The sequence below is a fragment of the Lichenostomus cassidix genome, chromosome 2, assembly GCF_008360975.1.
Source record: "Lichenostomus cassidix isolate B80296 chromosome 2, HeHo_3.0, whole genome shotgun sequence".
NCBI classification, from domain to species: domain Eukaryota; kingdom Metazoa; phylum Chordata; class Aves; order Passeriformes; family Meliphagidae; genus Lichenostomus; species Lichenostomus cassidix.
The window spans coordinates 119,204,804-119,218,761 of record NC_139482.1 but is presented as its reverse complement, the minus strand read 5'-3'; the positions used below and the strand labels follow the sequence as shown (position 1 = coordinate 119,218,761).

At 37.0% G+C, this 13,958-nt stretch overlaps 1 protein-coding gene across 9 annotated transcripts in view; it reads left to right on the top strand.

Moving 5' to 3' along the window:
* Positions 1-13,958, top strand: part of EYA1 (EYA transcriptional coactivator and phosphatase 1) — a 148,913-nt gene that overhangs the window by 88,445 nt on the left and 46,510 nt on the right. For all 9 annotated transcript variants that reach the window (XM_085053025.1, XM_085053024.1, XM_085053023.1 and 6 more), the window contains 3 exons: positions 1,840-1,922; positions 2,344-2,530; positions 13,567-13,706. In XM_085053025.1, coding sequence (XP_084909151.1) covers positions 1,840-1,922; positions 2,344-2,530; positions 13,567-13,706 — 410 coding nt within the window. The remainder of the gene's footprint in view (positions 1-1,839; positions 1,923-2,343; positions 2,531-13,566; positions 13,707-13,958) is intronic.

Genomic DNA, 13,958 nt, shown 5'->3' with positions numbered 1-13,958 from the left:
ATGAGAGGCCTTTTATATCTTTTTAGAGTGGCTCAAACTGTGCACCTCTAAAACCAGTGTTTGAGTGTATTACTGCACCACTCAAAAAATCCTACAGAAATAACAGGAGACACAGTGACTTACATTCTTCCAGACAGAGCACTATTAGAAATAAAATATCATTTCAAAGTTTTGCACTTTAAAATATTTTTCAGCTGTATTTTGGCTTTCAGGTTTGTTACAATAAAAAAATAACATCTGTTTTCCAATTTTAAATTAAATTTAAAACATGTTTTTCTCATTAGTACTGTTTATCTGTACTATCTGCTAAACTTGGATGTCAACTCTTCTGCTGAAGTAATCTGATTTTAGTTCGCAGGATTAGTAGCATCTATCAACAATCAGAGATTTTGCACCAGTAGAAGATACAAGAGAAATGTTTACAGTAATTTCATACATTAAGTTTGAGCTTCATCCTTTACTCCCACTGCTCTTAGACTTCACATCTCCTTCTCTGAGGCTTAACTTGTATGTTATTTTGGTAACTTTTGCAGTCAAAGCATTTAAATATTTTTCCTTCTGACTTCTCATAACTACAATACCTATTGGTTTGGTGGATTTTTGTTTAAGAAAAGTAAATAGCTCACAAATGTCCTCCAGGGGTTTTACTCAGTATGGATTCCAGCTTGTATTCTGTCCTCTTTGGAGTTGCAAGAAATGTCCCTTTTCCCAATGAGTAACCTCTTTTTGGATGTGGTTGTTAATTGAATTTTGAGGGGTACATCAGAGGATTGGTGCATCTGTAGGCCTGGCTGCCTGTTGATTTTCATCCCTTCTTGTCTCCTTTGCACACCTGCAAGCTTTTGCTCCCAAGGTCTCTGTATATTTTTGCACTGAGGCAGTTTTCAGTGGTGAGGGAGACTAAACAACCTGCACACTTTAATAACCTGGGCTGACTGGTGCTCTGCTGCTGGATGAGTTCAATAGGTTGCCTCATTACAGACTTTGTGGTGGCTTATGTGGCTTCACCCTGAGCATCCATATGTCTCAGCTGGTGGCTGTGTCACTCCTGGGTTATAACCAGCAAGGGCAAGACAGCTGAAAGGGGGCTGCTGCCCTTTTAGTGGAACAGCTTCTCAAGGTTGGGTATTAAACAAGAGCCCCATCTGTCTATTTTTGGTGGCTCATGAAAGCTGGAGGAGGGAGATGAAGGCAGTAATTCAGTCTCTGGGCTAAATTCAATCTTGGGTCTCCCTTCTCAGAGAGGTACTTTTTTTCTCTCATGTCATGCCTAGTACACTCTATGAAAAGACGTTTGCAGCCCAAGGCTGTGTATGATCGATTAGTGAGTCCTAATGGCTTTGCAGTCGGGCTGAGCTGTTTGGAGCACGGAGTTACGGCTTTTGCTGCTCCTGTGAGGGGCTGGGGCTCAGGGAGGGGAAGGGACAAAGTGCAAAAAGGTGGGAGGAGAAACAGAACCACAGGGCTTTCGTGAGGGGAGATGGTGGCTCTCAGGACAAGGCTTGCCCTTACTGTTCACAAAAAAGAGTAAATAAACCTTCATTATTCCACAGTGTTGGGTATTATTCAGAGGGGTGCTATAGCCTTTTTCAATCAGTGCTGACATGGGTTGAAAATTCCTGTCTAAATTTCAAGGTTTTTTCTTTTTGCAGTAATGAAACACAGAGTGTAAGGACTATGAATTATCACTTTCCTTATATTAACATGTTATAGAGCTGAATCAATCAACATATGGGAAATATTATGAATATACCATAATATTATGATATAATTGTGTGATGGAAGTTATTTTCCAATACTTTGTTTTAGTAATTCACATAACTTTTCATTTCATTTCAGGCAGCAGTTTTACAACATCATCAGGAATATATACAGGAAATAATTCGCTCACAAATTCTACTGGATTTAATAGTTCACAGCAGGTAAATTTGTAAATAGGAGTTCAGTAAAGTTTGGCAAACTTAGAATTCTCATCCACTGAAAAAATATAGCCCTTAAATAGCTTATTGGAATAAATTACCGTCCTTTCAAGTTAAAGTAAAATTAATAAATGTTTTTCTTCAATCTGTCATCTCTCAGTACTAGAAATAATTGTCTGAGGTTGAAGTTCTTATTCACACATCTTCAGCAGTGTGTCTGATAAACGACTTGTATGAGAAAACATTCTAAATTATGTGTAATTTAGATTTCATTTTACTGCCTTGCAGTTTTAGGTCCTACAGCATCCAGTCCAGGAAGCATACGTGCTCAAAGCCTGACATGTGTTTGTAGTTATATTTTGGAATTTATACCAAAAAGTAGCAAAACTTTGATGAACTATTCAGTTGCTTTTTTGTCTTGCAGGAATATCCCTCTTATCCCAGTTTTGGCCAGGGCCAATATGCACAGTATTATAATAGCTCACCATATCCTTCACATTACATGACAAACAGCAACACCAGCCCTACGACACCCTCCACAAATGCAACATACCAGCTTCAAGAACCACCATCTGGCATCACCAGTCAAGCAGTTACAGATCCTGCAGCAGGTAATTACATGGATTTTATGGGCCCTATGAGGCACGTTTTTGTAAGTTGAAAGGGGATTGAATTGGATTTTTTTTTGTGTAGTTGTTGATTTTTTTTTTATTATTTCTTAATCCTGAGCCTGTGGCATATCTTGGACAGATTTTAACAGAAAATAGACTAAAGAAAAAAGAAAATCAGTAAAAGTTTTAAAGCTTATCTGGAATACAAGTTGTTTGTATTTATTTGTAAAGTGCTTGTGTTAAAAATTGCAGGGTTTGGATAAGTCTTTACACTAAACAAGAACCTGGTACTTTTAAGCTCTGTCTTCATTAAGATAAATTCATTTGATTTTTATTAAGACTAAAATCAGGGGGTCTTCAAACCATAACCAAACTGTCCACCTGAAAGAGGTCTTTTGTGTTTTTTTATTTTCAGAGAACATAATAGTGCTTGCAATGGGGAGTTGAAATTGCATAAGTGTTTCCATTTTAAGAAAAGATTTTCATGGCTTATCCTTTTTCCCAGTCATTTTACCTTTCTTGGTGGAATTTGGCAGTCCTTTACTAGTTGAGATATTTTTTGAACATTTATGCCAAACTGCTCCAGCTGCTTTTGGAAATGAGGGGGAAAATATCCCTTTCTCATTATTAAAAAAAAAAAAAGTTCATTTTTTTTAGCAGTTCAAGCATGTCAGTTGTTAGTAGATGGCAGAAGTTTGAAGTCTGTCAGAGAGAAAGTCCAAGGTTGCAGAGTTGTTTCTTTGTAATGCAAGAAGCAGCAGCTATTGTTTGGCAGTGGTATCAGGTGGTTTTGTTTTGGACTTCTTTGGGAGGAGGTTGGTTTTAGTTCTCTTGAAGCACTTGATGGGACTGATCTTCCATGTGCAGTGCTAATTTTTAATAAAACTTGCTAGGCCTCTGTTGCTTTTCTGCATGAGAGTGCACCTGAAGAAAACCTTGTCTCTTTGCAACTTTGTCTCTTTTGAGATATTTGCTGCAAGTAGGGAAGAAAATACAGCTGGTGTGTGCCTTTATATACACAAGGTCATGTGTCCTTTGAGAAAGGAATCTTTCTAAATATATGAATCCATATCAGGGTCTGCGGCATTTAGAATATATGGATGTTTACTGATGTCTGCATAATTATCCTGCTTTTCACTTTTTAAAAATTTGTTGGTTTTGGTTTTTTGTTGTTTTGTGTGCTTTTCTTTCTAAGTTGGAAGCAGTTAAGTTCCTCTTAGACTGAAACCCAAATGTGATTTCGTAAATGAGTTTTAGCTGTTATCAAGATACTAAAATTGAATCATTTTATCATCTGGGTCTTGATCTTTTGGAAAATATTTGCATGTCTTTTTTTAAAGTCATTGATACTTCCCAAAGGCAATAGTAAAAGTGCATATGAAGAGAGTGGGTATATTTTTCCTAAACTCAAATTTAGAGGCTCAAAGGCTGTCCTCCTATTTAAATAGTTTTCTGTGCTCTCTAAGCCTGCACAGAGCTTTTCTATCAGTTCCTTTTTAAGAAGTCTTTCTTTTCTCCCTCACAAGTCCCATGCTCTTGTTATGAAAGTTTTGTCTAAAAATTTGAAAGAATTTAGTGGGTTTTCTCATGGGTGAATTCCGCACCTAATCCTTCTACTAATTTGCTATTTCATGTATTAAAAGCTGTACATCTTTGGATACCCTACCACTGCTTGCTTAGCCCTTGCTCAGACATGTGCACACCTCCTCTGGCATTGCTGGGACTGCCATTTCTTTTCCCAAGAATTAATGTTACTGATTTAACAGTTCTGAAAATGTTCCTTCTAACAGTTTGCAAATAACAACTCTTAATGTAGCCATGGGGTTATCATGGACTGTCTGCCTCTACCAGGGGCACATTTAGGAAAATACATGCTGTGGGCCACTGTATTAGAAGGAGCTAATGAAAGCCATCTCCATCAATTTGGTTGCAGTCAGCAAAAGGTGAAGGGCTAGACCCAGATTTCTCCATTTTTCTTTATTCAATTGTTGTCTTTTTGCGGTTAAGTTAGGATCAAGCCCATTTAGGCTCCTTCTGTATTGAGTGAAGAGAGATGAACACCTCTAGAGTTCAGTTTAACTACAATCTTGGTCCTGAGGTGCCAAAGCCTCTCCAGTGGTGTAAGAACAGTTTAGAGTGGTTGACCTCCCAGTGCTGACTTTCAAAGGAGAAACTAGATGAGAATCTTTTGCTGTCTCACAAACCATCAATGCTGATAGTAGGGAAGCAACGACCTGTCAGTGAATCCAGTGCTGTGCTTGCCATTTCTCCTTGGGCAGTGTAAATGGTTTTACTCTTTTCTTGCTGAGGTTTATTGCAAAGCCTCAGTTGAGTTCATACACAGTCTGCTTGGAAGACAAAGCAAGGCTGGGGTCAAAGAAAAGAGGGATTGACATGTAGGAAGAGAATGCTAGTGCAGTGGGGACAAGTGAAAGGCATACTCAACAGAAGGAAATTCATAGTTGGGTCAAAAACACAGAACAAAGGAGCAAACTAAACAATTTTTTATTACAATTAGTCAAATTTCAGTAGGCTGTTTTGCCACATGTACTCAAGTTAGGCTGCTGATTCTTTACCACAATTGGAATGCTTCATAATGAGGGATGGTGGGGAGCAGTGCAGAGCCATCACATTTAGTAGGATGGGCTCCAGCTGCTGAATTGCAGCTGTCTGTCCTTAGACATCTTCTATATTAAAAAAAAAACATGTAATCTGTGTGGTTATGAACTATGCCAGGACAAGCACAGAACAGCCTTCAGACTTTACAGAGGCACCAGAATAATTTGACAGACATAGGTGGTTCCTATGAATTTGGGCCAGTAAGTGAAACAGAAGAGTCTGGTAAGAAAAATGTGAAAGCGAGAAAGTAATTATGTGCTCTTGTGACATTTTTAGTGGAGTTTTGCAGACTCAGAAAACTCAGATAATTTCACTTGAGATGTGTTTAATTCCTTGTCCAAATATAAAATAATCCTTTTATGGTTTCCCTCACTTACTAGTTAAATTTGAAAGTTTTTTGCCATGCAATCCAGAACAAGCAGGGATTCTTGCAGAAGAACCTGAGATTTTCCATGCTCAGTGTTTCTTCTTTCTCTTCCCTTTCTGGATTTGAAACTTTCTTGTACCACAGTCAGGACAAATCCATTTGATAGCACAGAAGTTTATAGTCCTTGTATCCATAAATCTAACATACAAATTAATGTTATTTTCTTGTGAACAAAAGCCTGTGTTTTTCTTAGCGACATAATCAGAAAGTTGCTGATTTTTTGTCTAAGCTGTAATAGCTAAGAAAAGTAATAATAATTAAAATTATGAAAGATAATAGAAGTAGATGAATGAGCAAATATTCATTCTCCCTTCCAATATTAAAATTCATTGAAACAGGTTGAGAACAAAAGCAGTATCTTTTTATGTTTCATAAAGGTAAGCTGTGTAGCTCTTTGCTGCAGGACATTGTGGATGCAAAAAGTTTATGCCAGTTCAAGCATAATTTAGACAAGCCCAAATATTAGATTTACACAGAAACCAATAAATTCTTGATATAAAGGATCACTGGAGACAGTGGATGAATTAGTGCTGTGTGTATGTCTGTCCTTTTTGTGCTTTCTTACTTAGTTCCCAGGTGATTGCCAGTGTTTGAAACTTACCCACGACAGATGGAGTTTTGCCCCCATCCATTATGCCTAGCCTGATGCTCAAAAATACTTTGAGTAACTTTCAGTAACTTTGAGTAACATTCATAACGTGTATTTCTAGGAGTTAGTATAGAAAAAGACTACCTTTTATAAAGCTGTAATATTTTTCTCTTGCAATATTTCAACTCCATCATCACAGCTGGTAATAAAAAATTATTGATTTGTGCATTTTTTTTTAAATTTGGTCAGGAAGGCTGAATTTATCCTTCTATTTCATGTGACGGTATATTTATAATTTATTAAACAGTGCTTCTTGCAAGAGAGACTTGCATTTTTCTTGAGATTTGATCTCTTTCATTTTCCTTGGTTTCTGTAATAAGTATGTTTAATATATTACTGGAAGGTTTGGGGCTTTTTTCTTATTACTCACATACTTCACAATGCAGATTAAAAACCTCACAAGGGCTGTGCCAGACAACAAAACTTGTTCTCAGACATGGGTCACTATTTTTCTCTTAAAGGCTAAACTTCTTTTTCCTTGAGTACTATATCACATTTAGTATTACTAAAGGGAAAGCAGCTTTTACAGTTTCTTCTTATCATATTTTATAACAATAAATGAAAGACAGAAAAGTGAAACAGAGAAAATAGTCTATATAGGTAACTTTTCACTAATACCTGTATGGAAAGAAATACTGCTATATTCGCAGTACATTTCTGGTATTCTGATGTTTGTTCTTTTTCATAAATATAAATTAAGAGTAAATCTAGACAATGTATTTATCTAAGGAAGGAAAGTCACAGAAAATTCTGTAAAAAATAGAAATTAAATTGGATATAATAATGAATGGCAAAGTACAGTACTAGTTTTCCTTTTCTGACAATGGTTGTTCTCCTGGGATGTTCGTCTTTGGTTTTGGTGGGATTAAAAGCAGCGATGATTTCAAATTGTTTGAAAACAGAGCTGATGAGTAAGGAAGAAATTACTACAATGGATGCAGGTGCTACTGGCCTATTACAGGATTGCTTCATCTTTTTTTCTTCAAGAAAGAAAGCTGGAGAAAAAAAATCTGGACCACTTTAGGCTGTGGGCATATGTAGTTTATAAATACTGTTATATATAATATTTTGTCATTATTTTAAATATGCAATCCTAAATCAAAAACTCAACCAAGCTTTGAAATAGTCTTTTTTGCCAATATTTTTAACAGACTGTTGAAAGCTTCTGTCAAGTTTATAATAGGATGCTCTTAATTCTCAATATACAAACATTAGATTCATTTTCCAAGTGAAGATTTTGACATTTTGTCAAGACAGCACGAGACATACCTCTATGGTCCTGCCAGCAAGTGTTATTGTATTTCTAGCAATACTTATTTAGTGTTTTTACTTGCTGCTAATTAATACTATTTTTAATAGAGAAGTAAAAAAAAAATCCACAAATACATGTGATTCTGCTGCATTATTTAATCCTGGTTCAGTTGTATGCAAGTAGAAGTTTGTATAAGTGCTCATGAAATTTGTGTTTAGTTTTATTTATGCAAAAGGAAACTTTAATTATGCAAAAGTAAGGAAATTATAGTGTGAGACTGACATATTCAAATTACTTGAATCTTATATTTTTATTGTGGTACACAGGAGTTGAAATAACACTGGCAAAATTAAATACACGATGTAAGGAGAAGCCATTAATCTGGGCACAATCTAAATGGAAAATATTTGTACATTCCTACTTGCAGAGACATTTGACTATACTAACTACCCTAGACCCACCTCATCCATGTAATTTACATTGTGACATGAGATATGATTACTTTGATAATGTGTGTTTACTCTTTCTTTGCATAACCTTTCAGTGTAGTAGGGAAAATGTCTGACAAAATTTGCAATGACTTTGTCAACAGCAAAAGCTCTACCCACACACTCACCAGCTGGATTTACCTAGAGATAGACTTGATTTTGGGCTTTCTGGTATAGCCAGTTTTGCCCAGATTTGTCATTGGACACTATTGCTGTACACTGAAATCAACAGTAAGAAAATGCAGCAATTACTTAGGGGGGATTTCCATAACAAACAGAAATGAGTTACAGAATATGGTGTTGCAAATGCTATCTCTGCAGCTGTATTTTTTGTCCATAAGTAATCAAGGTATTTTTACTTCTGAGATGATGGGAAATTTTCCTGTGTGACAAAACCATGTGTGACTGCCCAGAGTGAGGTATAAAGGGAGGTATGAGCTTATGAACTCTTATGTCAGGTTGCACTTATATGGTGCATTGAAGCATAGAGAAAAGTCTGATATAGTATAGTTCATGTATTTTAGTCAAACCAGAATGTAAACATATTTTATTCCTCACAGTTACATTTTTGTTAGGCTTGATGTCACCATCTACTACAGGGGTTGCTACCAGGTTAGAAGCAGGAGAGTACCAATCACACATGGAAAATAAGACATTTACAGCATCTGGTTTTAAAATGGTCTTTTTTCTGACTGACTGTAGAGGTCAAGAGTGGGTCTTTTACACTTACCCAAGGTTCAGAAGAGGGAACTCTGAGTGTGTGGAGCAGAAATAAGCTCTAATATTTAGTGTCTGCCTGGGGCAAAGTATAGAGAGTTGCTATAGCAAGGAGGTCTAAAATGATGTGCATGACCGTGTATGCAGAAGAATAACTGTTGCTACATTATTAATACAATTTTGTGAAGGCATGTGCAACACACAGAAATGGCCTGTTCTGGTCCAGACTGATGGATCCACTGGCCTGTACCTGCCTGCTGCAGGACCATCAGCAGTTGGCTGATGATCACCTCAGGAGCAGCAAGGACATGCTAGGCTTGTGTAAGGCTTAGCCTGAGCACTTTTCTGGATTCCAGATATTTTTGTGTCAGGGGATTTCCAGATCTGCTATTGTTTGTGTGTTTAGGGTGTGCCTGCATTAGCATTTTAATTTTGAGTAGGGTCTGGTTTGATGTGAAGCTTTGGCTCAGCAGAACAGTCCTAGGGCACCCAAGTGGAATCCTTCAGTCAAAGCTAACCTGGAAAGCTAACAGGAGAGTTCCTAATTCCTCCAGCCCCTGTTGAGGATGCCCAGGAGACTAGATCAGGCTGGATCTGCATTGAAATGGCCTCTCAGAAACAGGCAGGGGAGCCTGGTGTAGTTGCCTGGTCCCACAGCTCCAACTTGCTAATGTGGTGCAGCTGTAGCACCCCAGAATGCTTCACTTCCAGGCATGCCTTCAGGCCCCTCTTGAGCCCTTGTAATATTTTTTGAGCCTGGCATGGAGGTTTTTTTGGCAAAATGTGCTGCAAATCCCCTAGTTTTTATCTGAACTCCTTGTATTTAACCTGGCTGCTGCTGGCTCCCCTTGGTAATCTTGCTTTAGTGTTGGACAGGCAATGGAGATCTGATCCTCACCCCTTTCTCTGCTCATAATTATGTGGAGGGCAGGGTTTTCTCCTGCACTTACTTGTGTTTGTGATGCTCAAGAACAGGATAAAATTGTATTCAGTGCTTTATACACATAATCATTTTACTTGGCTAATATTAAAATATGTCTGGTACCATGAAGTCAGCTGAAGTTGAACAAATCAACCTTCTCCTACCAATGATTATAGAGTAACGGGTATAATGACAACATGGTTTGTGGCTATGTAAATTGACTTCAGCAAATGTTTTGATGCTGTGGCAGTTAAATCTTTTCACTGAACAATCTTAAAAACAAACTAGGCTAAAGCAGTTTGGCAGAAATTATAGCAGAGGGATAAAAAGCTGTTTAGGAAATCATGTCCAGAGAGAAGTCAGTGGAAGCTTGCTGTTAAAATAGAAGGATGGCTACAGCAGCATTCCTTAGTGTCTGCACTGGGCCTAGCACCAGACCACATTTTCATTAATCATTTAGGTGACGGAACAGAATGTGTTTGCCTATTAAATATGTAGATGACACCATGCTGAGAGGGGCTGCGAGGTCTTTGGAGACGGGATGAGAACTCAAAAAATGGAGATGTGATCTGAATAGGAGCAGGTGTGAGGTATACATTTAGGCAGGAATGATGAACTGCACAAATGTGGGATGGGGAATGTTGGCAGCTTCTTCCAGGCTCTACCTTTCCCTGCAGACCGCTCTCAGTACTCCAAAGATTAGTGGCACACAGAGTACCCTCAGCCACTGTTGTTTTTCCTTCTCCAGAATTTGTCAGGGCTTGGGCTTGTCAAGGCTCAGGGCTCAGCTGGACACTGTATTCTTTAACTGGGTTTCCTTATGAGGCCTGGAGTGTGACCATTGGACAGTGAGCTGGTAACCCAGCCATGCACACAGGGGTTTCTCTTTTACATATATGGAGTAAGTTCCTTGCACGCAGTGTCATGTTTTCCCCCCATTGGTTCTGCCATCTGTCACACTGTTGGTAACACACTGATCTCCTGAGGAGACTCAGAAGTTGCAGGTATTAGCAATGTTTCTTATTCAGTTCATGTGCAAGGTTCGGCCAGGTCTTTGAGAAACAGCCAGTACGATGTCGCTTCCTCCTCAGAAGATGATCTAGGAATGTTGAATCTAACATTTATGGAAACTGTTGTAGAAAATGCAAATTTTTTCCCACCAGGTAGTGTCCAGGGAGGGTAGCCTGCAGAACATTCAGGAAGTTAAGCTTTGCTTGGCTTTGCATTGCATTATTTTGTCCAGTTTGGAGAGGCTGTAGAGAGTGACAGTCAGAGCGTAGCAAAGATTGGCAGGGAAGGGTTAACCTAACAACAAAGGGGATCTGTGAACAGTCTTCAAATGTACGCAGATACAATGAAGGGAATAATTCCCCCCCTCCCCCCTTTCACAGATTGAACTTTGGCTGTAATGAATGCTGAAGTTGTACATTCTAATGACACAGTTGTCAAAGTAGCAGAGTAGATTTCCTGGAGAGATCCATAAGAGCAGGACAGAGAAATCTTTATTGGAAATGATGGAGGTGCAGTGGTGCCCAGAAGGGACCTTGGAGTCCTGAGGCAGGGTTGGGAGTCTTTCTGTCAGGTGAGGGTCTGGTGCATCCATACAGATTACCAGTAAACGGGAAATGGAAATGAGCCTCCAGCCAAGCTTGCAGCCCTGTGTTTGAAATTTTGAATGCAGTATTCTTAAGTGAAAGGTGTTTGCAAAGATGGAAAGCTGGATGGCTCTTACAAACAGACTTTCTTCCCTGCCCCCACCATGCTCTGCTCTGTGTGCTCACTTGTTTAGGTTTGCTTGTTTATTTGTCATGAAGCTTTGTTTTTACTCTTTCCATGTTATATTGTTCCCTATTTTTTTTTTTTAGTATTAATATTACTCTTGTAAGTTTAATACTTAAGGTTTTTAGGTATAACATGCCTGTGAGAAAAAAAATTAAAAACTGGGAACTAAAGCCCCACTCCTAAAAACAGAGTCAAAGACCAAGAGCAGCCCTAATTTAAATTAGTCAGTAGGAAGTGCAATTTTTCATTACATCTTAATTTTAGAGTACATATTTAGAACACCATTGCCAGTATAGCTTTTAAAGAAATTCTGGTCTGTTTATTTTATGGGGTTATAATTTATTTCAAGGCTTTTGTGCAGAACTTTCTTTCTCTTTTTATTAAAGATTTTAATAATGAAAATAATATATAGCTGAAAAATTAATTGGTACAATTGGTACTATTTTTTCCAATTTCTTATATATGGTTAAGTACAGTAGGTGAAAGAGCAGTCAGCATTCAAAATCTAAATAGTTTAAATAAATATTCTGAAGTGTTCATTGTCATAGGAAAAAATATGTATTATTGGGATGTGTAGATAGACATGGCAGGATAATTTTTATTATCACAGAATTACTCTTTTAGTAATTAGTAATTTAGTAATTAGTACACAGAATCACATACACAGAATTACTCTTTTAGTATATGTCTTCGGAAGATCCTGTGCTTAACCTTGAGTTACATCTTAGCTTGTTCTGCTTTGTTTAATGTAGCCTGAAATACTTAGGTAAATGTACAATGAGAAATATATAAGATATGCTAATTCTCAATAAGTGTAGATTTGAAGGCTGAGCATGAGAATTTCAAGACCTTCTCCTTCCATTCAGCACAAGCAACTGTTATTATTTTGAGTAATTGTGCATATGTGGTGTTACACAGATGTCCAGAGTCTCCTCCTTAATCTAACCTTTGACCTCAACAGGATGTTTTCCTAGGAGAGAGAATCCCTTGTGTGAGAAGTATACCTGTCTGTTCAAGCTGGAATGCTATGGTGTAGGCAGATTAAAATTAAAAATATAAATAGTTGTATCTACTGAACTCTAAAGAGTAGTTAATATTAACTGAGCAGTAAAACTGAGAAACATAAAAATTCCAGCTGCCTTCACTGAAGTAGTGTTTTTAGAAAAAACAAAAAAAAATCATGGTGGCCATCAAAATAAAAGTATTTGTGAACTTCAGACTATGAAAGGAAGTTTTCAGAAGATATTTTAAAAGGTGTTATTTCATTTCTGAGGACTGTGGTACTTCTAATTAAATTAACAGGAAGGATAATTGATGCTGGGTGTCTGCTTTGTTAATGTGCAAGCATTCACTGTGATAGAGTCTATGGATGTTAAGAGCAGCAAAATATCTTCCAGCTAGCATGTTTTCAGAAAAACTCTGTTGTTCTTAACTACATAAATCAGCATTCTTTTTTCACCTGTTTAATAACAGTAAATATTCTTGTAAATATATGTTGCTGAAGCATAATAATAAGCATACAATACTGTTTGTAAAGATTCATATCCTTTCTTGAAGGTAGTCATTGGAAGTGTTCAATGTTGAGCAGGCCTTTGAAAATACTAGAAGTTTCATTTTCATAGGTGGTGCATATTTAACACTTATTAATTTAAATTACCATGAGAAAAGGAATACTCTGCTTTCTGCTATATTTAGGAATAATTCTGTTCTTCTGGCTCAAATGTAGCAATCTAAAAGTGTCTGCAACCAGGCAATTTGGAAAATTTTTCAATTTCTATGTGTTTGGGCTTTTTCACACCTGGATGATTTTTTTCTTGCCACTCACCATAATGGTAATTTTAAAGCATTTAAAGCATTAAAGTTTGAAAACTTAGAGTTAAATCAATATTCTTTTATAAAAAGCTGGTATCCCTTAAGATGGTTTGTTTAGAGTTTAATCTTGTAATAATCAAAGGAATGAAATTTTTTTAAACATTTTTTATATGTGTTTACTGAAATAGTTTATCACCCTCTTTTTACATATAACTTGAGCTAGATTAAATTAATTTATGAATCAGTATTACCACTTTTCATTTGATTTTTAATTATTTTTGTTAGGACTGGGTTTAGTGTAAGCAAGTAAGTTGAACATTTTAAGATTGAACTGAAAGGTAAACAGTGTCCTTTCTTTACTACAACAGAATACAGTACAATCCACAGTCCATCAACCCCCATTAAAGATTCAGATTCAGATAGATTGCGTCGTAGTTCAGATGGGAAATCACGTGGACGTGGCAGAAGAAACAATAATCCTTCACCACCACCTGACTCTGATCTGGAGGTACATTATATTAATTGTCTTTGGCCTGTTACAGACTTCATTTTTATCATTATTTTGCACAGAGAAGTATTATTTACACATCAAAAATAAAGTGGCATTGAAACTCCCTTTTACCACAACAGTATTTTCATAGGAAATGGGATTTTTCTTCTAAAGAACCTTCTTCAGGAAGAGCTCCTACTTTCTCAGAAAAATACTGTGTGTTTCTTTATCCTTTTGATTAAAACAAAGCAAAGAAACAAAACAAACCCC